This window comes from Megascapheus bottae, chromosome 6 (assembly GCF_031878675.1).
Source record: "Megascapheus bottae isolate mThoBot1 chromosome 6, mThoBot2.hap1, whole genome shotgun sequence".
NCBI lineage: Eukaryota > Metazoa > Chordata > Mammalia > Rodentia > Geomyidae > Megascapheus > Megascapheus bottae.
The window spans coordinates 72311705-72339333 of record NC_143514.1 but is presented as its reverse complement, the minus strand read 5'-3'; the positions used below and the strand labels follow the sequence as shown (position 1 = coordinate 72339333).

Genomic DNA, 27629 nt, shown 5'->3' with positions numbered 1-27629 from the left:
TCAGATCTCAGCCTCCTGAGTGGCTAGGATTACAGGCATGAGTCACCAGTACCCAGTTACATTATTAATTTTAACTTATTTTACTCACGATGAAAAATAATGTAATTTATAAAAAGATTTGCTATTGGGGGTGGGGAGTATGGTATAGTGAGTGGTAGAGTGCTTGTCTACCATACATGAAGTCCTATGTTTGATTCCTCAGTATAGAAAAGTCACAAGTGGCACTGTGACTCAAAATGCTAGAGCTGAAGAGCTCAGGGATAGCCCCACAACCATCACCAACAACAGTAACAACAACAAAAAATGACTCACCATTTTGACTGTAGTTATCATTAAAAACCACATCTACATGCCTCAAGTAAAAAAGATATTGAGTTATCATGATATAGATGACTCGTAGTTGGCTCATGCCAGTAATCTAAGCCACTCAAGAGGCTGAAATCGAAGGATCAGTTTGAAGACAGTCTGGGCAGGAAATTCTGTGAGATTCTTATCTCCAATTAGCCACCAAAAAGCAGTAGAGCTATGGTTCAAGTTGTAAAGCCTGAGCCTCAATCAAAAATATTCAGGGACAGTACCCTAAGACTGGCACAAAAAATAAAAGAAAAGGTGGGGGGGGTTTAAGATTGGAGCCAGGCTCATGCCTGTAATCCTAGCTACTCAAGAGGCTGAGATCTGAGGATCAAGGTTCAAAGCCAGGTAGGGCACAAAAGGACCTGAGACTCTTATCTCCAATTAACCTCTAGGAAAAAAAAATGGGAAGTGGGGCTTTGCTCAAGGGTAGGGTGATAGCCTTGAGCTGAAGAGCTCAGGGACAGCACCCAGGCTGAGTTCAAGCCCCATGACCCACAAAAAAAAAAAAAAAAAGTTAAGATTGGCTAGATGCCTGCCAGTGGCACACACGTACTAAACCTAGTTATCTAGCCTAGTTAGTTGGAAGCAGAGATTGTTGGATAGAAGGACAAAAGGAGGCTGTGAGACTCGTTTTCAACAAAGAGCTAGGTACAGTGGTGGGTACCTGCTATCCTAGCTAGTCAGGAGCCTAATATAGGTTTATCATGCCCAGACCCAAGTCCCTTACCAGAAAAATAATGAGCAATATTCAGGGCTAGAGGTATGGCTCAGGGCCAACTTAAGTAGTACAAGATCTTGAGTTAAAAAACCGTAACACAGGGCCGGGAGTTTGGCCTAGTGGTTAAATTGCTTGCCTAGCATGCATGAAGACCCGGGTTCGATTCCTCGGTACCACATACATAGATAAAAGCCAGAAGTGGTGCTGAGGCTCAAGTGGTAGAGGTCTAGCCTTGAGAAAGTCCAAGGACAGTGCTCAGGCCCTAAGCTCAAGCCCAGGACTGGCAAAAAAAAACAAAACAAAAAAAAAAAAAACCGTAACACAAGAAATAAAATATTGGACTTCTCATATACCATATAACCTTCAAATTCTATATGTAGGAACTTATATATAATAAGCTCATAACATAAATACAATTATCTGTGCTTCCAACCTAACAACAGGAGACTTATTGTTAAACCATGAATGAACTAATTGGCTAAAAGACACCAAGATATCAAGTGTAAGTTTAAAATTGGTGAGCATGGGGGCTGGGAGTTTGGCCTAGTGGTAGAGTGCTTTGAGTAGCAAGCATGAAGACCCAGGTTCCATTCCTCAGTTCCACATACATAGAAAAAAAGCTAGAAGTGGTGCTGTGGCTTACGTGGTAGAACACTAGCCTTGAAAAAATCCAAGGACAGTGCTCAGGCCCTGAGTTCAAGCCCTGTGACTGGAAACAAAAAAAATGCTGAGCACTGGCTATATTCTTCCTAAGCTATGCCAGCCAATACTTTTCTCTCTAAATTATAAACATGTTTTACTATAAGTATACTAAGTCCAGAGAAAAACAAAGGAAAGGGTGGGAGGAGACACAGACACAAATTGAGTTCATTAAAAAACTTTTAAACCAGGGCAGTGGTTCACCACTATAATCCTACCTACTCAGGAAGTGGAGATGGAGTAGATTTGTGTTTCAAGGCCAAACCTGGGAAGAAAAGTTCAAAAGATTCTGTACTCTTTCAGTAGCTGGGTGTTATGTAGTATTCCTGTCATCCAAGTTTATTATAAATAAATGGTAGAAACATAAATAGAAAGATCACAGTCCAGACTAGCCTAGGCTTAAATCCCTGAACCTCTGTGAAAATCGACTGAAGCAAAATGAATTGAGGGTGTGGTTCAAATGGTATAAAGAACTTGTCTGTCAAGATCAAGGCCTTACATTCTGACCCTAGCACTGAGGGAAGAGGGAATAGGTGGTAGCAATGACCTGTCTGCCCATCCAATGAATTCCATGCAGCTGGAAAGACAATGAGATTTAAGAGTTGAAGTACAAATGCATATGTAAATATCTGATATAAGTTTAATTCTAAGGTACAGTCCTAAGTTTAAACTCTAAAAATTAAAAACAAAAACAAAAATAAATTCTCCACCTGTGGGGCACTGGTTGCTCACATCTATAATGCTACACAGGAGGCTGAGATCTGAGGATCCTAGTTCAAAGCCAGGCTTGGGAAGAAAAGCCTGTGAGATTCTAATCATTAGTTAATTATCAAAAAGCCAAAGTGAAACTGTGGCTCAAGTGCTAAAGCACTAACCTTGAGTAAAATGCAAACACAGGAACAGTACCCAGACTCTGTGTTCAAGCCTCAGAATCAACACACACACAGCAAAACAAAAACAACAAAAGCCCCAGTATTACAACTATTGATTAAGGGCCTTGATGTCCTGCAAGTATGCATTCAATGTGCTTTATGATTAGAGAAACATTCTTAGGAAAGAAAATAAGCAAAAGATTTAAAAGATTTCTGTGAATGAAGATAAAGATGTAACCAAAAGAGTAATGTCAAGCTTGAAAGAGGAAGGAAGGAAGGAAGGAAGGAAGGAAGGAAGGAAGGAAGGACGGACGGACGGACGGACGCCAACAGGGCACCAGTGTGGCTCATGCCAGTATTACTAGCTACTCATGAAACTGAGATCCCAGGATCTCAGTTCAAAGCCAGCCTGGGCACAAAAGACTGTGAGACTGTTTTCTCCAATTAACCATTAGAAAACCAGACATGATGCTGTGGCTCCAAGTGGTAGAATGCTAGCCTAGACCTGAAGAGCTCAGGGACAGCACCTAGACCCAGAGTTCAAGCCCCATGACCAACCAAAAAACAAACAAACACATAAGGCAAAAAGATTATGACATTAAACAGAAATCAACAAAAGTCATTAAGTAGATATGTGTATGCTTGCAATATTTTGACTACTGTTTGAAGAGACAGACTATGTGACTATGCTGATTAACCAATCCTAATTTTTTGTTATATAATATTCTACTTAACCAAGCATTTAAGTAAATTATTTCAAATTAGAGTTTGCCTGTCCCGTGCTTGCTTCCACACAATATTCCAGAGTATATTCAAGGCCTTCTTAATCACTCAGACTTGGAATATCCCTGAGAGAACAGCAGTGTGTGGTAATGAGTTATGTAGCAATCATTAATGTGACATTACTATTTGCATGGCTAAATGCAAATATATTATATACATCTGGATAATGGGATGATTGAGATAATCATCAGCCAGAAACTATCATCATTTTCAAGACAAAATACATTACAACAAAGTATCAAATTTTAGGAAAATTCAAACAGAGGGTTTCAGAGGGTTCAAAATTCAACCAGTTATTATTGGTAACCTCAACACTTAAGAATATTTTCTTCAACATATATGTATGTCTGAATACACCTAAAATCAGGTCAATAGTATATTATTCTGAAATATTTTCTAGTGAATTATCCATATCTCTTTTGTAAATCAGACTCTGGGCAATATTATCACCCTGCTTATAAGAGTAAAAAAGTACCTTCCATTTTTTCATGATTTGCTTTTAACTCAACTAATTTGAAAGAGTTAAAAATTCACTGGCCTTGAGTTTGGTGAGTGGAAAAATGCTTGCTTAGCATAAGACCGGGTACTGACTCATCAGTACCACATAAATAGGAACAAGTCGGAAATGGTGCTGTGGCTGAAGCCTAAGGACAATGCTTAGGTCCTGAGTTCAGTCCCCAGGACTGGCAAAACAAAAAACAAAAAACTGGACATTTGTGGCTCTTGCTTATACTCCTAGTTGGGAGGCTGAGATTTGAGGATTGTGGTTTGAAACCAGCCTAGGCAGGAAAGTCCTTGAGACTGTTACCTTCAATTAACTACTCAAAAACTCGAAGTGGAGCTGTGGTTCAAAGTGGTATAGTTCTAGCCTTGAGCAGAAGTAGCTCAGGTGTAACACCCAGGAGCAGAGTTCAAGCCCCAGGATAGGCAAAAAAGCAAAATGCATTGACGCTGAATCACTTAATGGATGAAATTAAAACCATGTCAAAATAAAGAGATTCCTTTCTCTGTTATAGTTTACTCCTCCTGAGATGTTTTGATTTCTATTGCAGTTATTGTGGTTTGAACTCAGAATCTAAATTGTGACCCCAGCTGTTTCAATTTTTAGAACAAGAAACTAAACTCTTGAGTATGATAACCACATTCTTCTCTAGGACTGACAGATTTACAGTCAAGTAAATCTGGTTTACTTACCTTTGTAAATAATTAAGGTCAATACTTTTTATGTAGGTTCATTCAATTCATGCAGTATTATGAAGGGTGAATACACCTATTATATATTTAGATATACTCTGAATAATACATGCAGTCATCTCCAACAGCATTTGATAAAAATGTTTATGTTCTTATCCTTACTGCCTTCATTAAGTGTGCTCAGCAGTTAGGAAAATTCTAGAGTGAAACATAAATTATTATTTGTGTAATGATAAGGCATTCACAGGAATGCAGCTGCATCATCTGTACTCTGAATGTGAAAACAGTACATGGAAGTATTACCAATAAACATTCGGGTTTACAACAATATGGGAAGGAAAACAAGAGATCTATTTATATTTTCAAAGCTGAGACAGCTAATAGAAATGTAAAGAAAGTGGCTGCAGAAAAAGAGGATCTCATCAATAGCTGGTGAACACATAAACAAAAGTACCTCACTCATACTCCCTGCCTCTTACCTGGGGAGGAGTGGGTGTGGATGTGGGTCTTCCTATAGGTGGAGTGGGATTCCTGCTGCCACCTCCAGACATAATCTCCTCTGTTATATCTTTACCACCCTGGTTTGGATCTCGAATTCTTATCTAGAGGATTAAATAAAATGGCAGATGTATATATAGATGGGTTGGCCATGTGAAATTACAGGCAAATGATGAGTTATAGTACAAACTGAGACACATGTCAACTATCAAAGCTGATAATCAACACATGTGAGGTATTTCAATCACAGACTCATATGGGGTTATTCAAAAGAAAATAAGCCATCAACTGTAAAACAAATTAGAATAATAAACTAAAACGTGACCCACTTAACTGAATTTCTACATGTTCAGTAAGAAAGACCATCAGACACATTGATTTTTTTTTTGAAATGCCACATATGAAACTAAGTTCCTAAGAGTTTTAATATAAAAATTCTATTGAAGATTTAAATGCCTCAAACAGAACAATGAGATTTTTTTTTTAAAAGTACAATCCCTATAATTTAGAAGTAGGAATTTGTCCTGCAAATAGTTTTACACACTTTTGTAAGGGTGCTCACTACAGTATTATTCTTATTATTATTTTTTAGGAAAGACACAAACATTATAACAGTTCAATCAAGAATAGTTAATTGTAAACTACCAAATAGCCAGAAAAAAAAAGAGGCAAATCTACATAAACTACTACTTCAGATTTAAATTTAAATTTAAGATACAGAATATTATGACCATACTAAGACCATAGTCATCTCCACTTCGGAAGCATACTGGGATTTGAGCTCAAGAAGTGTGCATAATAGGCAGGCACCCTACCAACTGAGCCACACCTCCAATCTGTTTTGCTCTAGTTATATCTGAGATAGGACTTGGTCAAACTACAACCCTCATATTTCCCTACCTTAGCTGAGATGTCAGGCACATACCACAATATTTTTGCCAAGGCAATATTTTGCCAACTATGAGGTTAAACCACAATTCCCTCAATCTCCATCTTCCAATTAGAAAGTATTACAGATGTGAGCCATCATTCAGTCTCTAATTTTCCCTAATAAGTTATCTATTCTTAACATATATCAATGGGTATGTGGTGGTATAATGTGAATGGATTTTATCAGCCTAAAAGCTCACTATCTGAATAGCTGAAGTAATGAGAATAAGGGATTTCTGGATTCTTGAGAATGTCCAAGAATTCTGGCTTAGAAGGGAATTTTCTTTAAGATGCCTCCTATTATGCCAGGCATGGTGGCTCATGCCTGTAATCCTAGCTACTCAGGAGACTGAGATGTGAGGATCTTGATTCAAAGCTAGGCTAGGCACTCGTCCATGAGAAATTAACCACTCAAAAACCCGAAGTGGTGCTGTGGCTTAAGAGGTATGGTGGTATCCTTGAGCTAAAAAGCTCAGGGAAAGGGCCTAGGCCCAGAATTCAAGTTCAACGACTGAGCCCCCTCTCCGGGAAAAAAAAAAAAAAAAAAAAGATGTCTACTATTATTGTATTCCATTTCAATTATCATCTTTGTTTATTTTTCTGCACTGTCAAAGTGCTGCTCAGAGGTGTGAGTCTCTGCCATGGCTGGGGCACTGGTGCAGAGAGCAGCAGGCTGAGCAAAGACTTCCGGGACTACCTCTTAAGCAGGCACTTCTGGGGTCTCCCCGTTACAGTCATCAACAACAGGAAGAGGTCTCCAGACATTATCAGTGGGCAGATGATATCTGCGCTCTATTGTTATTCTCTGACATTCATGAGATTTGCCTACAAGGTTCAGCCTTGAAACTGGCTTCTGTTTGTGTGCCACACCACAATGAGGTTGCACAACTCATTTAGGGAGGATGGCTCATCAAATACCAGATGGGTCAGCAGGCCTTGGCATAGCAGGGGAGCCACTCTTCCCAGACAACACCCAGACACCGCTGCCGACACCAGTCCCCTTCTGTGAACAACCCTGTGCAGGGGGATGCCAACTCTCCATACCACTTGCATGGAGCTGGCAGAGCCCCCCTCGTCCCACTCTTGGCTACCTTCCCAATGCTGAATGATTATTTCTCTTCAGCTCCAGAAATGGAGCTGATTTAATCATGCCTGATGTACACTGCTCTTGGGATTTGCTTAATAGAGATCAACAAAAACAAAATTGTGTAAGTACTGACAGTTTGATACTCTGAATTCTTGACATTAGTGACCCCAAGGTATCTAACAGTTGGCCATATACCTACAATCTGACTTACAGTGTTGAGAAATATGTCTCTTTAAAAAAGCTGCTCAGGTCCAAATCTACCATGGGGGTTGGGGGTTCAGCAACTCCAAAGCAGACTCTTGTCAACAATGTCACAATGCACAAGTATGTCTTGCTTCTTATTATGATATGTGCATAATGTGTTTCTAATAACAAATTCCACAATCAAATCTCATTTTTAGTAACTCAGAAAATATCAATATGCATACGCTTCTTAGGACTAAGTATGCTTCATTTTGTGTATTATGATACCTGCAAGCTACTACTTTTCTGTAAAATGTTCTGAAAGTTAAACATGTAAATACTACAATATTCTTTTTTTTTTTTTTTTTTTTTTTTGCCAGTTCGAGCTTGAGCTCAGGACCTGAGCACTGTCCTTGGGCTTTCTCAAGGCTAGAGCTCTACCACTTGAGCCTCAGCACCACTTCCAGCTTTTTTCTATGTATGTGGTACCGAGGAATCGAACCTGGGTCTTCATACATGCTGGGGAAGCACTCTACCAGTAGGCCAAACTCCTGGCCCTACTACAATATTCTTTTTTTTAACTGTATTTTTTTTTTGTCTTTTCTTTTTTGGCACTGGGGATCGAACCCAGGACATTGCACTTCCTAGGCAAGTGCTTTGCCACTGAGCTACATCCCAGCCCCCTACTACAATATTCTTATGCATACATTATTTTAAAAAATAAATTAAGCTACAAGGGCTTTAAGAATACATTTTCTAGATGGACAGTGGCTCATGCCTGTAATCCTACTCAGAAGGCTGAGATCTAAGGATCAAGATTCAAGGCTAGCCCAGGCACAAAAGGACCTGACTTTTATCTCCAATTAACCTCTAGGAAAATGGCAAGTGGGGTTTGGCTCAAGAGTAGGGTGGTGGCCTTGAGCTAAAGAGCACAAGGACAGCGCCCAGGCCAAGTGCAAGCCCCATGATCCACAAAAAAAAAAAAAAAAAAAGAAAGAAGGAAGGAAGGAAGGAAGGAAGGAAGGAAGGAAGGAAAAAAAATACATTTTCTAAATTCTGCTTTTACTTTTTAAATCTTTTCCACAAAAAGCATTCTTACTTGCAGATCCAATTAGAACTGGTAATAAAGAACTGTGAGGATGTGATAAATGACCTGAAATACACCATCTACAGAATGGGACCCTGGCACACTAACCTTCCCACTTCTATTGCTGGCATGCACTCTGTCTGAGCCCCTAGCTCAGTGAATGGCAAAATGCAATATTAAGAAAAGAGAATAAGCTGGCGCGATGGCTCATGACTGTAATCCTAGCTACTCAGGAGGCTCAGATCTGAGGATCAAGGTTCAAAGCCAGCCTGGGCACAAAAGGACCTGAGAGTCTTATCTCCAATTAATCTCTAGGAAATGGGAAATGGGGCTTGGCTCAAGGGTAGGGCAGTAGCCTTGAGCTGACGAGCTCAGGGACAGCAGCCAGGCCAAGTGCAAGCCCCATGACCCACCAAAAAAAAGAAAAAAAAGAGTATATTCAATTTCTATTGCTATATCCCTATCAGTACCCCAGTTAAGGTGAGAGGTGATACAGGCAGATAATTAAAAATGGCCCAGTCATTTGTAAATTGAGATGCATAATGATTGGATAAACTATTTGATAAGTGAATGGACATTCCAATTTAAGAAAAATCAATGAAGATTTCTTACAGTTTTTTTCTCTCTCTTGGCTGGAGGGGGCTGTTGCTGTGTAGGCACTATGATAGGTGCTGACTGATACACTGGCTGACTTGGGTAAAAAGGCGTTCCTAAAGAATTAGAACAAAATGAAAACAAGCATTCAGTTATTTTGTCAAACACTATAAGACTATATCAATGGCAGTGTTTCTACATAATTCCTTTTAAAACTTAAAAAAGGACCCGGATTCTATTCCTCAGTACCACATACATAGAAAAAGCTAGAAATGGCACTGTGGCTCAAGTGGTAGAGCTTCACCCTTAAGAATGCCCAAGGACAGTGCTCAGACCCTGAGTTCAAGCTCCAGGACTACGGGGGAAAAACAATCACTTAAAGAAGAAAACCATCAAAGAGAAGATGGAAAGTAAAACCAAAACAATGCCTGAAGTAAAGAAAATGTTCAAGAATGAAGGAGTGCTTAAATTTGTTGGATTAAGTTGTATGCTAAATTAACATTTGGGGGGGAGTGGGAGAAAAACATGGGAAGGGGTAGCATTGTTCAATAAGTAATGTACCCATTACCTGATGAATGTAACTCTAACCCCTCTATATATCACCCCGACAATAAAATAAAATAAAAAAAGATTTGTCAAAGAAGAAATGATGGGTAATCTTAACATAAGTTGTTGTTGGCTAATTTAAATGATTTCAATAGTGAAAGACAACGAAACAGGTAAGAATAAATAAATTCTATTCAGAAAAGGGTAAGGTCAGTATGATGGAGCTCAACTGAATTTTTCTGTAAGTAGGAAACAAATAAAGTTATAATTAGTCAACAAATAAGGTTATAATTAGTCAAGAAAATGGAGTATAAATTTTTTTCAAGTATGAGAATAAAACAGCATTCTGTTAAATACTAATAGACGATCTAAGAGACAGCAGCTTAAAAAGAAAGAAGTGACAATGTGAGCAAAGTAAAGAAGAGAACTGTTGGGGCAAATAGAATTAATGGATGCCAGGATGGAATGAATGCACACAGGAACAACTGGCATTTGAAAAAGGCTGAATAAGTGACAAAGGTAACAATGAGAAATATGTATGAATGTAGCTGCTATATGTACTAAAACAAGAACATCATCAATATCCCTACAACCAATATAGTAATCTTTGAGTCAACTGTCCATGATGAAACATGAAGAATTATGAAAATTCTACAGATACCAATCAAAAGTCTGGTGAGTCCATTGGATAAGACTAGTATTTCAAATTTCAGTATCAAACATAAAACCAAACAAAAAGTGTAAAAATATCCTCCAGCAAAGTCAACTATTCTATAAGCAAAGTTCAAATTACTAATTCTATGCTTTACTATTATGTCATTTGTTCGTAAACTGAGAAAACTCCTAAAACTAGTTTCGAATGCTGCCAGATAAGCAATACAATCTGCTCACTCTTGCCATATTTTTCAAGCTAAGTGAAATAAGATCCAAAAGGTGACCTATTCCTTTAAGAAATAATTCTCACATGAAACATTTTGGAGCCACATAACTGGAAAAAAAAAGACTTGTATATCACATCCAATAAAATACTATTCTGAACACCGACAATACTGGTAATGCCAATCTGTTGAGGTTAAACTTAATAAAACATTAAATCTTCCCATTTATGGGCACTATGAGAGGGAGGAAATTTGCCTTATTTAAAAAAAAATACTTTTAGCCGCCGGTAGCCCATGTCCATAATCCTAACTACTCAGGTGGCTGAGATCTGAGGACTACAGTTCAAAGCCAGCCCAGGCAGGAAAGTCCATGAGACTCTATCTCCAATTAATCACCAGAAAACTGGAAATCACTCTGTCACCCAAAGTGGCAGAGAACTTTAGCCTTGAAGGAAAGATCTCAGGAACGAACCCCAGGCCTAGAGTACAAGCCCCATAACCGACAATTAAAAATAAACTGCTTTCATTTATACCCTAATCAAAATTATGATATAGTCAAGAATACCTGAAAGCATTCTGCATTCTACCAGAATGCAATCCTACTTACTCAGTAGACTGAGATCTCAGGAATGCAGGTTGAAGCCAGTCAGGGAAGGAGAGACTACAAGATGCCTGTCTCCAATTAGCCAGCAAAAAGCCAGAAGTAGAACTATGATTCAAGTGATAGAGTACTATCTTTGACCCCCCCCCCAAAAAAAAAGAGGAGTAGTGCCCAGATCCTGAGTTCAAGTGCCAGGACCAACAGAAGAGTATGATCTACTGGTAGAGTGCTTGCCTAGCATACATGAAGCCCTGGGTTTGATTTCTGAGTACTACATACATAGAAAAGGCTGGAAGTGGTGCTGTAGCTCAAGTGGCAGAGCTTTAGCCTTTAACAAAAAATGTGTAAGGACAGTGCCCAGGACCTGAGTTCAAGCCCTAGGATTAGCAAAAAGAAAAAAAAGGGGGGGGAAGGAATACTTTTATGCCATTTATCACTGTAGAACACTTATTCCTGAACCTCAGGTTTCTCTTTTTCTTTCTTTTTTTCTTTCTGTCAGTCACGGGGCTTGAACTCAGGGCCTGGGTGCTGTTCCTGAGCACTTGCTAGCGCAAGGCTAGCACTCCACCACTTGAGGCACAGCGCCATTTCCCCTCAGGTCTCTTGACTGGCAGGCCATCAACTTCAGCCAAGGGGCAAAAATTCAGCCTATCATTATTTCTTTCATAAATAATATTTTACTGAAAGGCAGCCCTTTACGTAGTTCACCTAGTTCCTATGGTTGCTAGTATATTACAATGGCAGAGTTCAATAGGTGTTGTAAATCATACTGCTGATCCAATTTATGCCAATGCTTTCCCAAAGCTCAGTAGTAAAATTTATAACTGAAATACACACACACTTCAATATGTTTCCCAATCTGACTGTTTTATATTCTTCCTATCTTTAAGTTATTTGGTTCTCTCATGTTGCAAAATAGGATGTGTCTTGTTTTGTTTTACTTTTTATTCATTAACTTGCCTATTATTCACTTACTTCTTCCCAAGCAAAAACCTACTGCACTCTACAAATATCTAGTACAATGTCACACATTACAGATGTTGGAAAAAAAAAAAAAAAGCATTTCATTTTCCAAAGAAACAAAAATAAGGATAGTGACTAGATATCCCGCTTGACACAAAAATTTTATATCCAGGTCAGAAGTTTGGCCTAGTGGTAGAGTGCTTACCTAGCATGCATGAAGACCTGGGTTCGATTCCTCATACATAGAAAAGGCTGGAAGTGGTGCTATGGCTCAAATGCTAGAGCTCTAGCCTTGAGAAAGCCCAAAGACAGTGCTCAGGCCCTGAGTTCAAGCCTTAGGGCTGGAAAAAATTTTTTTCTGATGAATTGGTTAATTGGGAGATATGATTAAATCCCTTTACATATTTGAAAGACATTTTAGCAAAGTATATTTACAAGAGAAGCTAATTTTAGCTTTTCCATTTTTGTACTAGTAGTGGTGGTTCAATTCCTCAGTACCACATAATAGAAAAAAGCTGGGAGTGGTGCTGTGGCTTAAGCGGTACAATACTAGCTTGAGAATGCCCAAGGACAGTGCTCAGGGCCTGAGTTCAAGGCCCAAGTCTGGCAAAAAAAAGGGGGGGGGGTGAGTAACTGAATAGAACCGAGAGTTCTTAGATAAAAAAGTATAAATGGACAATAAATTCATAAAGAAATGTTCAACAGCTTAGTCATAAAGAAAATGCAAATCACTGTAACACTGAGACTCCGTCTCATCCCAGTTAGAAAAACAGCAAATTCTAGAGAGGATGTAAGGGAAATTAATCCTTATACACCACAAGCAGAAATGTAAACTAGAACAACCACTATGAAAATCAAATTGGAGGTTTATCAAAAACAAAGACAGACAGACCTTAAGACCTGGCCATACCATTCTTGGGCATTAAGGGCATTCTTGAAGGTTAATCTAAGATATCTATCTGCACATCCATGTTCACTGCAGCCTTCAATGTGGTTTGTATACATGTACCATATAATAGTATTCAGCCATTAAGATGATGAAATTAGGGTTGAACGCGTGGCCTAGTAGTAAGAGCACTTGCCTAGCATACAAGAAGCCCTGGGTTCAATCCCTTGGTACCATATACACAGAAAAAAGCTGGAACTGGTGCTGTGCTTCCGGTGGTAGAGAACTAGTTTTGGGAAAGTTCAAGGACAGTGTCCTGGTGCTGGGTTCAAGCCACAGGATTGCCATCTCTACTCAAAAAAAAAGATGAAACTATAGAATTTGCAGAAAAATGGATGGAACCAGAGATCACCAACTTGAGTTAAATATCATGTGCTTTTTGCTTATATGTAAAATATAGTCGTAGATGATGATGATGATGATGATGATGATGATGATGTTATATAAGGGCCTCTCTGGAGGAATGTCTGTCAGAAGAGGAAGAGGGGGAAAAGAATAGAGTACAAGGAAGTGAAGAGAATTTAAATTAGTTACATACATATCAAGAGAGCAAATGGAACCCACCAAGCAGTGTTTGAAAGGTGGAGGGAAAAAGAGACTAAAAGAGGACTAGAGGAACACAACAATAATAGAGGTGGTGAAATCATTCAAATTACACTGTATATATTTATAGAATTACTACAAGCGACTTCTCTACTATTAGTTTATGCTCATAAAAATAGTGAAGGAAACGAGGTAGAGATGGAGTAAAAAAGGGAATAAAGGAGTCAGAGAAGAACCAAGGAAGGAACTAACCAAGAAAAGAAGGAAGAGGAAGAAAACTATTTTGAGAAAGAAAAACTATCTTATCACAGTTTTGCAGTTAAAAATATCACATGTAGACTTAATTATATTCAGTTATCCCATGCACATACTCTACATGAACACCAGTCAGTGTTTCTGTGCTGAAGATACAGCAGCTTCTGTAGATATTACAACCTTCTAGCAAGAAAGAAAAACATTAGCAAAATTACCCAGATGAAAACTGAGAGTAAAACAAAGAAATCAAGGACAAGGGATAGGTATAAGTAGCCTATTAACAAAACCTAGTAAATATCCAGATAGCTATGACTTGCTAGCAGATATCAGAAATCTAACACATGCTTTCTGTTCAGCAGAATTAACAGGGAGAAAATGAGGGAAGGGGTGACACTGTTCAAGAAGAAATATATTCAATATCTGACTTATGAAACTGTACCCCCTCTGTATATTACCTTTATAATTAAAAAAAAAAAGAATGAGGGGAGGGAAAGTGGGACAAAAACATGAGAAGAGATAACAATATTCAAGAAGTAATGTACCAAATCCAGGTGCAGTGGCTCACACCTGTAATCCTAGCTACTCAGGAGGCTGAGATCTGAGGATTGCAGTTCAAACCAGCCCAGGCACTAAAGACCATGAGACTCTTATGTACAATTAGTCACTAAAAAATGGGAAGTGGGGCTGTAGCTCAAGGGTAGGGGTAGGGTGGTAGGCTTGAGCTGAAGAGCTCAGGGACAGTACCCAGGCCCAGGGTTCAAGGGCCATGACCCACAAAAAAGAAAAAAAGAAAAAAAAAGGAAGAAAGAAAAGGAAGTAATGTAAATGTATCCACTACCTGACAAATATAACTGCAATCCCTCTATAGGTTACCCGACAATAGAATAAAGTTAAAAAAGAGGAAAAATAAAAAGAATAGTGGCTTCTAAAGGTACCATCAACTAAATATATCCTTACAATATTCTTTGTAAACACTCCCTTAAAAAGGAAGCTTTCAAACAGAGCATTAACTTTAATGCCTAAACTGATCCACCAAAAAGCACAATTAACACAACAAACTAGTATTAGACTTTATCTACTTACCATAAGCATTGGGGAAGTCCCCAGGTCCCGGTCCAGGATAAAAAGGACCTGGCCCCGGCGGTTGAACTGGATACTGTTGAGGGGGCCCAACGTAAGGAGGCCCACTATGTCGGTACTAGAAGAGATGAAGTGTATAGACATTTGTACAGACCAAGAAGGTAGCTTGCTACAGAAAAAAACATGAATACTTTGTGCAGAAAAGAGAGAGATCATTTAAATAACATGAAGATGTGGGAATCATACATGTTCAAAATACTTGCTTGCAATCCAGATGTAATGAGCATAATAAAATGTGCCTTACATAAAGCCATACAACAAATCAGCACATAAGTGATTATCAACTCACTGTAAAATGATTACGGGCTGGTAATGTAAATGTCATTAAAATAATATAGGGCTGGGAATGTGGCCTAGTGGTAGTGCACTTGTCTAGTATACATGAAGCCCTAGGTTTGGTTCCTTAGTACCACAAACAAAAAAGGCTAGAAGTGGCACTGTGTCTCAAGTGGTAGAACACTAATCTTGAACAAAAAAAGCTCAGGGACGGTGCCCAGGCCCTGAGATCAAGCACCAGGACAGGCAAAATAAAATATCACAAAAACATAAATTACTTAGTCCAGTTTAGAGTAGGTGGTTATGAGGAAGGCAAAGGGAAAATTAAGAGATGCAATTTTTCCAACATTTTGGAAAATTTGAAGTAAAGAAATTAGTATTTCCTTAAACTTTTATGAAAGATGACAAAGTGGCTAGACTTATAACCAAATTTAAAATGTTTACACATCATAAAAACCAGTGCTATCACCCAGAATCCCTGTGCCCTGAATGAATATCTGGATCAACTCTCATTTTATTACTGGATCACGTGGACCTTACCTGTGGTATACAGTACTGAGGACCCTGGGGCACTGGGTACGGCATGGGCAGATGGTTGACCATCATGATGTGCTGATTGGCCTGGTACACTGCGGTGGGTGTTTGTGCACCAGGACGAATAGAAGGACTGCTGTTCGGGATGGTGGCTCTAGGAGGCTGTATTTGAGGCCTCTGGAAAAACTGAGAAGGGTAAAAAGCTATTGTGCAAGGGGAATATAAATGTTTTATTATCATAGCTCTCATCTTTTTTCCTACTAATAAAAACTGATTAATTTGAATTACAGATACATTGTATATGAAAAGATGATAAATTACATAATGGTTAGGTTCACAAAATAAACTCTATACTAAGTCAAATTGTGATCGGTGTCATTATACATTTAAAAACAGCAGGGCAGTCTAACTTTTAAGACTTAGCTAATTTAAAATATAGGTCATGCATTACAGGTATTAATTTTAAAATATATAGTGTATATATAACAAAATAGTTATACTTATCTAAAAGTTTTGTTTTATAAAAAGCACTGATTCTTTCATAAAGAAGAAATGGCTCAATCTCAACTCAGTAAAAACTAAAAGAAGTCCCCTAACAAGCTACCATTCATTATAAAATATTTAACAGAACAAGAAATCTCTAAGCATAAAAATTTTCATCCTAGGCCACACCAAGCTAAATTAACATTACCTATAAAGTTGTCATACTCTAAACTAAAATTTCTTTGTCAAAAAGTAGCACAACTTCATTCTAAACTGAGACCAATTTTACTCTCTAGAACCAAAGTGGAGAATCTAGTTAGGCAAAAAATGCTCCAAAATGAGTAAGGCCAAATCTGTCAAATGTCAACCAGTACCTGTAGTTATCTATGGTTTTCCCAGAAAGCTTGAAACAATATACATAATCTTTTGCCAAGATACATGAATTTATTCATTCAGCAAATAATCTTACTGCAATAATAAGAAGACAGAGCCATGCACAACCAATGGTTTGTTACCTGGATAGGTCTGAATCCTCCCTTCAATTACGAAGCAAGAAAACAGGAAACAGGAAGAAAGCCAATGGAAAGCTTACAGATCAGTTGGAAGGGGGTAGGATAGCATGCAGTGCAATAAAAACTTTCTATTTATTAATAACAGGAGAAGAAAGAAGACTAGAAAATCGGCATAATTCTCCTTGAGAATTTAAGTACATGGGGGAATTCAAGTTCCAAGTATATATAATTGAAAATAAATGCAGTGACAAAAAATAATAGTAGCCACAAGTTATAGAAGCTTAAAAGGAAAGATCTGCTTAGTGGCATAAGTAATTGAACTACTGATTGTTGTTCTGGGCTTTTGAGGATGCCCACTATCCCATTCTCTACATTGGACAGAGATAGGAAATAATAAACACTTGTTATTGTAAAGTTTGTAAGCACTGATAAGTAAAATTTCAATATATGTCGGACTCTTCATGATAGAAACTGACTCTTTTCAACCAGTCATATAGTTCTATAGTAGGGAGCTACAACATAATTAAAATATTATTTTTTTTAGCTCCAAGATCTTGAAAATTGTTTTACACACTCAAGTATTACTGCTAGTCCAAATGAAGCCAAGATTTGATCTTTGGGTCCACTCAGTTATTCATATTTTCTCTCAAGCATAAAGACACTCCTTATGTATAAATAATTTTTCATCTTGTGCAAAAGTGGGAGAAATGCAATCTGGTATCCAGATTCATCCCCCTTCAAACTTCATACCCCAGGCCAAAGAAAGCCTTAAAGAGTCTGAGTCACAGAAAAGCAGCAGACAGAAAGCTATAGCAGAAGAATGAAGTTGAATGGGAAACGCAGTGGGAGAAGCCAAATAGAGAAGTTGATGGAGATGAAAAGAAAGCATAAAAGGCAAAGTTTACATCCCAGGAACCTGAGTTGGACCTCAGTTACAGCAAAAGTCTCCTATTCATTTCTTCTGACCAAGTTGTGACCACCATAATTTTTGTTGACTACAAAAAGTAATATTTAAGAGTAAACCTCCCATAATCAGTTTAATTTCTCTTAGCAACATAGCAAATATATGGTTAATATGCTAGAAGCCACAAAAGGGTCATACCTACAATCCCAGCTACTAACAGGAGGCAGAGATCTGAGGATCCCCATTTGAAGCCAGCAGATAGGAAACTATGACATTCTTATCTCCAACTAACCACCAAGAAGTTGGAAGTAAAGCTATGGTTCAAGTGGTATAGCACTAGCCTTGAGCAAAAATGCTGAGAGGCCAGGTGCTGGTGGCACTAATACTAGCTACTTAGGAGGCTGAGATCTGAGGATTATCTCTCAAAGCCAGCTGTGGGCATGAATGTCTGTGAGACTCTTATCTCCAATGAAAAAAACCAAAACAAAACAAAAAACGGAAGTGTCGCTGTGATGCAAGTGGTAAAGCACTATCCTTGAGCTGAAGTGCTCAGGGAGAGTGCCCAGACCCAGAGTTCAAGCCCCACAACCAAAAAGAAAAAAAAATGAAGGACAGCACCCAGGCTCTGAATTCAAGACTCAGAACTGTCATACATGCACAAAAAGTTACAGGCCTCAAGAAGAGGAGTCATTAGCTGGGGATGTGGCTTAGTGGTAGACTGCTTGCCTAGCATACAAGAAGCCCTGGATTTGATTCCTCAGTACCATATAAACAGAAAAGGCCAGAAGTGGCACTGTGGCTTGAGTAGTAGAGTGATAGCATCAGGGACAGTGTCTAGGTCCTGAGGAGTTCAATCCCCAGGATGGGTAAAGGGGAAGGGAGGAAGGGGGGAGGATGGGAAGGGGGGGGAGGGGAGAAGGGGAAGGGAGGTGCAAGGGGAAATGAGAGGAAACTAAGTCACTTATATAGAGTAAAAAGTAAATTTAGGTAAATTTTACAATTTTAACATATGACAGTTGTTGCTATTTTCCTACAGAGAGAGACAGAGCGAGAGAGCGAGAGAGCGAGAGTGAGAGAGAGAGCGAGAGAGAGAGCGAGAGAGAGAGAGCGAGAGAGAGAGCGAGAGAGAGAGAGAGAGAGAGAGAGAGAGAGAGAGAGAGAGAGAGAGAGAGAGAGAGGGAGGGAGAGAGAGAGGGAGGGAGGGAGGGAGGGAGGGAGGGAGGGAGGGAGGGAGCGAGTGCACGCGCGCGCGCACCTGTGGATCCTGAGGCTTGAACTTTGGGCCTGGGTGCTGTCCCTGAGCTTCGGTGCTCAAGGCTAGAACTCTACCACTTCAGACACAACTCTCCTTTCAGCTTTTGGTGGTTAACTCCTGCTGCCCAGGATGGCAAGAGATTTTGGCATGGGATTCTTAACTAGCTAGTTTGTCTATCAAGGGGATTTCCAAACAGCATAAAGCTATTCTTAATAAGTTTATAACGAACAGTGACACTCTTCATATTAACATACAACATAGCCAATGTAACAAAAGTTGTCATTATGGTGACACATAAAGTTTTACAGACTACCATGTAAGCCTTGAAGCTAGGTAGAAATGTATCTATCTCAAAACTGTGAAGAAAGAACAATGACACTTTCTATAGCACTTACTAGCTTCTAGGTACCAACTGAAACACCTTATTTGTGGACATTTTCTTACAGCAAACCTCTAAGGCAAGGATTATGACAACTCATTAGTTAGATATATGAAATACCAAAAAAGTCAGTGAGATTAAATAATTTGCTAAAGGCCCCTCATCTACAATTTAAACAAGAGTTCTAAGACCGTGTTTGTAATTGTTGAACACACTACTCTGGAAATGTGGTCAATTAGAAATTTATTCTTTACAAAGGAAGAAGGTATATAACTAATATGCATCACAACTTTTACTCAGACTCCTAGTAAGAAAAAGGCTCCACTGATTACTTCATAAAATGCATGCTACTATTCAAGAAAATGTATTTCTTAGACACAAAAAACAAGTTCTACCTTTGTTAAAGTGAACTTATTCATGTGCTTATGTCCTGGCATACCACTTCATAGAATTGCTCTTGGCTCAACCTCATTACTTTAACATTTATACAGGATAAGCTTTTTTTTTTACACTAAGAAGTGCAATACCACAAAACACACACAGCAACAAACACCAAAGGATTTTACATCTACAAGTCCAGAAAAGGTATAATAGCTAGACCAGCAGAGAATGAAAAACAGGTGAAGCATCTTTTCTGTTTAATGGCAGATAAATTATATGTGATTTTCATATGGGCAGGTATGGTGGTAAACCACTGAAAGAAAAACATGCTTGAAATCCTTCTGAGCTGAGGATGAAGAATCAGAGTAACAGTCAAACAACTCTTGGTCACAGTGACAGTAAAAGGTCATTTATCTAACCATCTAATTCAAGTTTAAATGTCCTCAAAACCATCCCTTTGCAATTACCAATTCAAGACAGCTCTGCCTGATAAATGAAGCTCTGATCCTACAAAGGTCTTCCTTTCTACTAGCCATTTTTCAGTCTGTTTTATCTACCCACTAATTCAACACCGACCACTAAAAATCACAGTGAATTCAAATACTTCTCTGTATACTTTTTTTTTTTTTGCCAGTTGTGGGGCTTGAACTCAGGACCTGAGCACTGTCCTTGGACTTTCTCAAGGCTAGAGCTCTACCACTTGAGCCTCAGCACCACTTCCGGCTTTTTTCTATGTATGTGGTACCGAGGAATCGAACCCGGGTCTTCATGCATGCTAGGCAAGCACTTGAACCACTAGGCCAAACTCCCGGCCCTCAAATACTTCTCTGTAAGTGGGAGGTGCCGACATTATCTTAAGATTTTATCCCTGCCAACTTTTTATATCATTCTTTTCTTCTTTTTTTAATCTTTAGCCAATTGGCTCCTTCCCTAATACATCTTTTATCCCTGTAACCAGAATGGTTAACTGACTAGCTTGCCCTTCTCTCTCAATCTGGTTATACAGCTCAGCTCAAAGTCCCCTGATATAAAAAAACAAAAACAAAAACAAAAAACAATATCCAAACCAGGGAGACTGAGAGGACGCTGCTCAAAATGTACTTATCACTTATTCAAAACTACTTGCTTCTCAATGAAAGAGAAAAATACACCTTTTTTTGCCAACTATGATTAATAGAACCAAGAGTCATAAGAACTATTCTGTAAATCCAGTTTTACTACCGATTACTACTACCAGCAACCCTGGTAGTTTCTCTGTGTCACAGCCTGACTCTTCACCTTTGTATAGATTTTTAAATAGTTTTGTTCTGAAGTTCAAACAAGAAATCTTACACACTGTTCCTTTGAAAATTTATCTGACAAATTCAACTCATCATTTCTGATTATACAAATAATTTTGAAAAACAATTATGCAACACAAAACTACATCATTATCAGAACATTTGGCAAGCATGTCATCTATTCAAGTCACTGACAAAATGCTGAAATGGGGGCTAGGAATGCACCTTAGTGGTAAAGTGCTTGCCTAGCATGCATGAAGTCCTAAGTTCAATTCCTCAGTACCACATAAGCAAAAAAATTTAAAAATTAAATAAAATGCTGGAATGGGTTAGGCAGAGAACAAGGAGTAGAACAAGGAGTAATGTGAAATATAAGATCATCTCCTAAACTGCAGCTCAATGATTTATTTTGTTGGTTTTGGGGCTTCACCTCAGAGCCTTGTGCTCACTTGACTTTCTAGCTCATAGATGATACTCTACCACTTTAGCTTTATCACCAAATCAGCATTTTTCTGCTTAACCGGGGATGAGTCTTGTAGATTTTTCTGCCCAGGTTGGCTCTGAACTGCAATCCTTCAATTGTAGTATCCAAAGAAGCTAAGATTACAGATCTGAACAACTAGAGCCTGGCTCAGTTCAATTTTTTTTTTAATTTATTTAATTTATTTCTTTTTTTGTGGGTCATGGGGCTTGAACTCAGCCTGGGTGCTGTCCCTGAGCTCTTTGGCTCAAGGCTACCATTATACTCCACGAGCCAAGCCCAACTTCCTATTTTCTAGAGTTTAACTGGAAATAAGTCTCAGGTCCTTTTATGCCCAGACTGGCTTTGTACCTTGATCCTCAGATGTCAGCCTCCTGAGTAGCTACGATTATAGGCATGAGCCACCATGCTCAGCTGAATATTTTTTTTGGACAGTCCTGGGGCTTGAACTCAGGGTCTGAGCAATGTCCTTGGGCTTTCCTCAAGGCTAGCATTCTACCACTTCAGCCACAGAGCAACTTCCTCAGTTCAATTTTTAAATCCACTGTCTTGCAATGGCTTAGCAGTAATCCAGGAATGGCAGGGAATAGTGCCAACAATAATTTGAGGTAGTATTTTGTGGTAATTCCAAACAGCAAAGATACATTTAAAACTGGCTTAAAGTCAGATTGCACAATTTCCAAAATCTACTTCAATGGCCAAAAGGAAATATTTCCTTCTAAAGATGCTATAATTTATTCCATTTCCAAGGCTTCCAGGCTAATAACATTAGTAATCAGCTCTGCAGCTAAAAGCTAAGTGCTCTAATACTTTGAGCCACAGTGCCACTTCCAGTTTTCTGGTGGTTAACTGCAGTCTCACAGACTTTCATGCCTGGGCTGGTTTGAACTGCAATCCTCAGATCTCAGCCTCCTGAGTAACAAGGATTGCAGGTGGGAGCCAACTGCACTGGACTATAATCAATACTTTTTGAAGCTCTGTTAATTCAAAACTTTCTTATTGAAAGTATCAAAAACCAAAACATATAGCCCAAATTTCCTCAAGAACTACCAATTCATTATCAAAAACTAGGGGAAAATGAATTCAATCTTATTAGTTCTTTCCACATGCAGCGAAGAATCTCTGAAGTTATTAATTTGCAAAACTATAGAAGTGTCAGAACTATGCTTTTTATTTTGGTCAGTCATGGGGCTTAAACTCTGGGGCTATGTGCTGTCTCTGAGCTCTTCAGCTCAAAGCTGGTGCTCTACCATTAAAGTGCAGTGCCACTTCTGGTTTTCTGGTGGTTAATTGGAGATAGGAGTCTCACAGACTTTCATGCCCCACCTGGCTTCGAACCATGATCCTCAGATCTCAGCCTCCGAAGTGGCAAGGATTACAGGCATGAGCCACTGGCACCCAGCTAAACTATGCTTTTTTTTTTTTTTTTGCCAGTCCTGGGGCTTGAACTTAGGGCCTGGACACTTTTTACTCAAGGCTAGTGCTCTGCTATAGTGCTACTTCTGGCTTTTTCTGTGTATGTGTTACCAAGGAATCAAACCCAGGACTTCATACATACTAGGAGAGCACTCTACCTTTAGGCTACACTCCTGGCCCCCAAAACTATTTTTAAATCCCTAGCTTCATATAGTATATAGAGTTCAGCATATAGGCAGAAAATAATTCTTTTGTTGTTGTTGTTGTGTGTGTGTGTGTGCACACGCGCGTGTTTTGTTTTTTTGTTGACTGTCTTTAAAACAACATAACAACAACAACAGAAAAAACCAACTCTATGGGGCAGGGAATTTGGCCTAGTGGTAGAGTGCTTGCCCTGCATGCACAAAGATCCAGGTTCAAATCTTTGGAAGCACATACATAGGAAGCCAGATGGGGTGCTGTGGCTCAAGTGGTAGAGCTCTATCCTTGAGGAAAAGCCAAGGACAGTGCTCAGGCCCTGAGTTCAATCTCCAGGACTGGGGGGAAGAGGACACAAAAACACCCTAAAGTATTTTTAGACGATAGTCCCTTTATCTTTGACAAGTTAGAAGAATCAAAGGATATAAGGCTAGGGCTGCACTGTCCCATACAATAGTAGCCATTAGTCAATTTGTTCACTTAAATTAAGAAGTCAAGTTTTTACAGGCATTACCCACAACTCCAATTACCACAGGTGAGCAATAAGTTCATGGCAAACAGTACAAGTACAAAACAGTACTATCATCTCAGAAAGTTCTATTACCAATGTTGTCCTGGAGAATTATGTTAGATGGAAAGGAAAAAAAAAAGCCCTAAGGATTCTGTCAGGAACAAGACTCGTTCTGTCATATCATAAGAGATGAAGTGAGCATCCTTGAAGATCATTTCATTCATAACTAAAAAAGTAGCTTGGGAAGGGGAAAGGCATGCCATTTCAATAGCTACAAGAACCTAACATGTACAGGACCTGTTTACTTTGTCAAACCAGGTACTTCATTTATGCCTGCAATGCCAAGAGAACATGGGGGCTGTTATTATCACACCTCAAAATTTTATCACTTATGAGCAGATTTTACTGATTCTGCAGACAAGAGCGCTAAGGCCCTATGACAATTAAGAGTTTTCCTGTCCAGATAGATACTTTCACCATGTATACTGCTACGCTTCAACACCTTCTGAACAATACAAAACGGAAAACTGTCCTTCTTCAAGATGAGTTTCTGCTCATAAAATCATCTACCTGGATGACCTAGTATTGTATTCACATCCACTAGGCTCTCAAATGCCAGGACTGGCCCTACAGGCATGCCCCAAACTTCTATTTTCTTCACTTACTAAAACCTAAGATATCAATGCAATACCACAACTACTAAGTGAAATATTCCTTGATGGAACATGCTTTTAAAGTTTGTTCATACTAAAATCCAATGCATATGAAAAAATAATGATTTGAGGATACTTGTGAACATTACGCTAACTAAAGTCATATAATAATAAATTGCAAGATGGTTTTGTTCTATAAACACTTAGAAATACCAATTCCAGGGACTGGGAGTTTGGCGTAACGGTAGAGTGTTTGCCTAGCATGCACCAAGACCAGGGTTCAATTCCTTGGTACCATATACGCAGAAAAAGGCCAGAAATGGTGCTGTGGCTCAAGTGGTAGAGCTCTATCCTTGAGAAAGCCCAAGGACAGTGCCCAGGTCCTGAGTTCAAGGCCAAGGACTGGCAAAAAAACAAAAAACAAAAAACACAAAACAAAATTCCAGACAGGCACTCTTGGTTCATATCTATAATTCTAGTTACTCAGGAAGCTGAAATCTGAGGATTGCAATGAAAAGCTAGTGTGGGCAGGAAAATCCATGAGACTCTTATCTCCAATAAACTACTCAGAAAAAGCCAAAAGTGGTACTGTAGCTCAAGTGGGAGCAAAAGAAGCTCAGGGACAGCACCCAAACCCAGACTTCAAGCCATGGGACTGGCAAAACAAGACAAAACAAAAAACAACTCCCCCCGCCCCCCAAAAAAACCCTACAGCAACAAAACAAAAACAGAAAAACTCGGAGCCGGGAGTTTGGCCTAGTGGTTAAAGTGCTTGCCCAGCATGCATGAAGACCCGGGTTCAATTCCTCGATACCACATACATAGATAAAAGCCAGAAGTGGTGCTGAGGCTCAAGTGGTAGAGCTCTAGCCTTGAGAAAGTCCAAGGACATTGCTCAGGCCCTGAGCTCAAGCCCAGGACTGGCAAAAAAAAAAAAAAAAAGAAAAAAAAGAAAAACTCAATTGCCTGAGTGTCTTCTTGTCTTCCTTCCTTCCGCCAGTCCTGGCCTTGAATTCAGGGCCTGAGCACTGTCCTTGGGCTTTCTCAAGGCTAGTGATCTACCATTTCAACCACAGCACCTCTTCTGGCTTTTTCTGTGTATGTGGTACCGGGGAACTGAACTCAGGGCTTGTGCATACTTGACAAACATTCTACCACAAGGCCAGGATCCTGCCCAGCACTTTTTTGGTGGGTTGTGGGACTTTAACTCTGGGCCTGGACGTTGACCCTGAGCTCTTCAGCTCAAGGCTAACCCTTGAGCCACTTCCAGTTTTCTGGTGATTCATTGGAGATAAAGAGTCTCGCGGACTTTTTATAGTGCCCAGGCTGGCTTTGAACCATGATCTTCAGATTTTAGCCTTCTGAGTCTTTTTTTTTTTTGGGGGGGGGGGGGGGTCATGGGGCTTTAACTCTGGCCCTGGGTACTGTCCCTGAGCTCTCCAGCTCAAGGCTACTTACTACCCTACCCATGAGCCACAGAACCACTTTCCATTTTTCTAATGATTAATTGGAGATAAGAGTCTCACGTTCTTTAATTCTTTAGTGCCCAAGCTGGCTTTGAACTATGATCTTCAGTTCTCACCCTCCTGAGGAACTAGGATTAGGCCTCTTGAATCTTTCTTAAAACAGATTACTAAAATCATATTATATAATCACAGAGTATATAATCTCTACTGTAGTGCACAAAAAGTAAAATAAAGATTGGAACTGCAACAACACAAATTTCAATGAACAAAGGCATGAAGTAAATAATATAAACCACTGTTTTTGTTGTTTTTGTTAGTTTGGGGCATGAATTCAGGGCCTTGAGGCTGTCCCTGAGCTCTTTTGCTCAAGGCTAGGGCTCTACCACATAAGCCCAGACCACCACCTCTGGTTTTCTGGTGGTTAACTGGATATAAGAGTCTCAGGGGCTTTCCTGCCTGGGCTGGCTTTGAACTGCAATTCTCTGATCTCAGCCTCCTGAATAGCTAGGATTATAAGTGTGAGCCATCAAGTGCCTATGCCAGTGTTAATAGCCTACCAAATGGCTTGATACAATTTTGGTTTGTTTGTTTTTCTTTGCCAGTCATGGGGCTTGAACTCAGGGCCTAGACACTGTCGTTGGGCATTCTCAAAGCTAGCACTCTACCACTTGAACCACAGCACTACTTCAGGCTTTTTTCGTGTAGGTGGTACTGAGAATGAGAACCTGGATCTTTGTGATGCTAGGCAAGCACTCCACCACTAGGCCACACTCCCGGCCCAGCTCAATATAATTCTAAGCATACTTTGTTTCTTCAGTTTCTAATTATCTTGGAAATATCAACATAAAAATAGTTGACATGTCTAAAGCCAAGAGTATTTTACATGTAAAGAAAACCAATTCTAAAAGTTCTTTAGAATTGCAAAATCAAAGTAAGAATAGATTTCCTATCCAAGCTTAAAAAAAAAAAACTAATCTTATTACAAAGATGTAACTAACAGAATCCTCAATAATCTGGTAGCACTGACTTGTAGACTCAAAAAGAACTCCGTTAAGCCAGGAATAATGACTCATGTTTATAATCCAAGGTACTTGATAAAGCAAGACATCAAGAAGATTATAGTTTGTGGCTGGCTAGGCATAAAGTTAACCAGATCCCACTGCAACCAAAATGCCCCTTATGGAAATAAGCACCAATAGTATAAATCAAAGGGGATGGAGGGTCAAGGGTGTGACTCAAGCCTAGCAAGTTACAAGGCCCTGGTAATAGAAAAAGGTTTTGTTTTTGTTTTAATGAAAGAACTGCAGACATAAGTTCAAGTAGTAATTACTAACCATGAGCTAAAACCAAGCGAGAGTGTGCACTCCTGGATTCAAGCCCCAGGATTGGCACCATTAAAAAAAACAAGTCATAAGTGTGGAGATGAACAAGAAGAATGAAAAGGAGTGACTCTAAACAAGAGGCAATGAACACTGATAGACACGCTAAAAAGTATAACAATTTGAAGATTAAAACATTAAAAATAAACTAAATCTCAGATATTAATATCAGAGAGCTCAGAATAACTTACTATGGTGTGTGTGTGTGCAAGCGCGCATGTGTGTGCAGATGCACATTATGTGCTGGTCCTCGTACTTGAACTCAGGGCCTGGGCACTGTCCCTTAGCTATTTTGCTCAAGGCTAGAGCTTCAGCCACACCTCTACTTCTGGCTTTTTGGTGGTTAATTGGAGATAAGTCTCACAGACCTTGCTACCCAGGTTGGCTTTGAACCACAATCCTTAGTTCTGTCTCCTGAGTACCTACGATTAAAGGCAGGAGCCATTGGTACCTGACTCTCAGGGAAAAAAAAACTTTTTTTTTCTTGCGTTAATTATCCCTCTAATTGCCTTTAATTCATAAATCATTTCTTTTTATTTATTTGTGTGTGTGTGTGTGTGGTTTCATGTGGTTTAAACTCGGCCTGGGCCTTGTCCCTGAGCTCTTCAGCTCAAAGCTACCTAGTGCCCTACCCCTTGAGCTAAGCCCCA

At 39.3% G+C, this 27629-nt stretch overlaps 1 protein-coding gene and 1 pseudogene across 21 annotated transcripts in view; one reads left to right on the top strand and one right to left on the bottom strand.

Moving 5' to 3' along the window:
• Window positions 1-27629, bottom strand: part of Eif4g3 (eukaryotic translation initiation factor 4 gamma 3) — a 224921-nt gene that overhangs the window by 120791 nt on the left and 76501 nt on the right. For 12 of the 21 annotated variants that reach the window (XM_090335635.1, XM_090335639.1, XM_090335656.1 and 9 more), the window contains 5 exons: window positions 16680-16700; window positions 15688-15867; window positions 14815-14929; window positions 9018-9115; window positions 5100-5222 (listed from right to left, as the gene is read on the bottom strand). In XM_090335635.1, coding sequence (XP_090191761.1) covers window positions 5100-5222; window positions 9018-9115; window positions 14815-14929; window positions 15688-15867; window positions 16680-16700 — 537 coding nt within the window. The remainder of the gene's footprint in view (window positions 1-5099; window positions 5223-9017; window positions 9116-14814; window positions 14930-15687; window positions 15868-16679; window positions 16701-27629) is intronic. The other 9 variants (XM_090335657.1, XM_090335640.1, XM_090335647.1 and 6 more) reach the window with 1 other exon arrangement.
• On the top strand, window positions 6690-6993 carry LOC150062367 (mitochondrial pyruvate carrier 1 pseudogene; annotated as a pseudogene).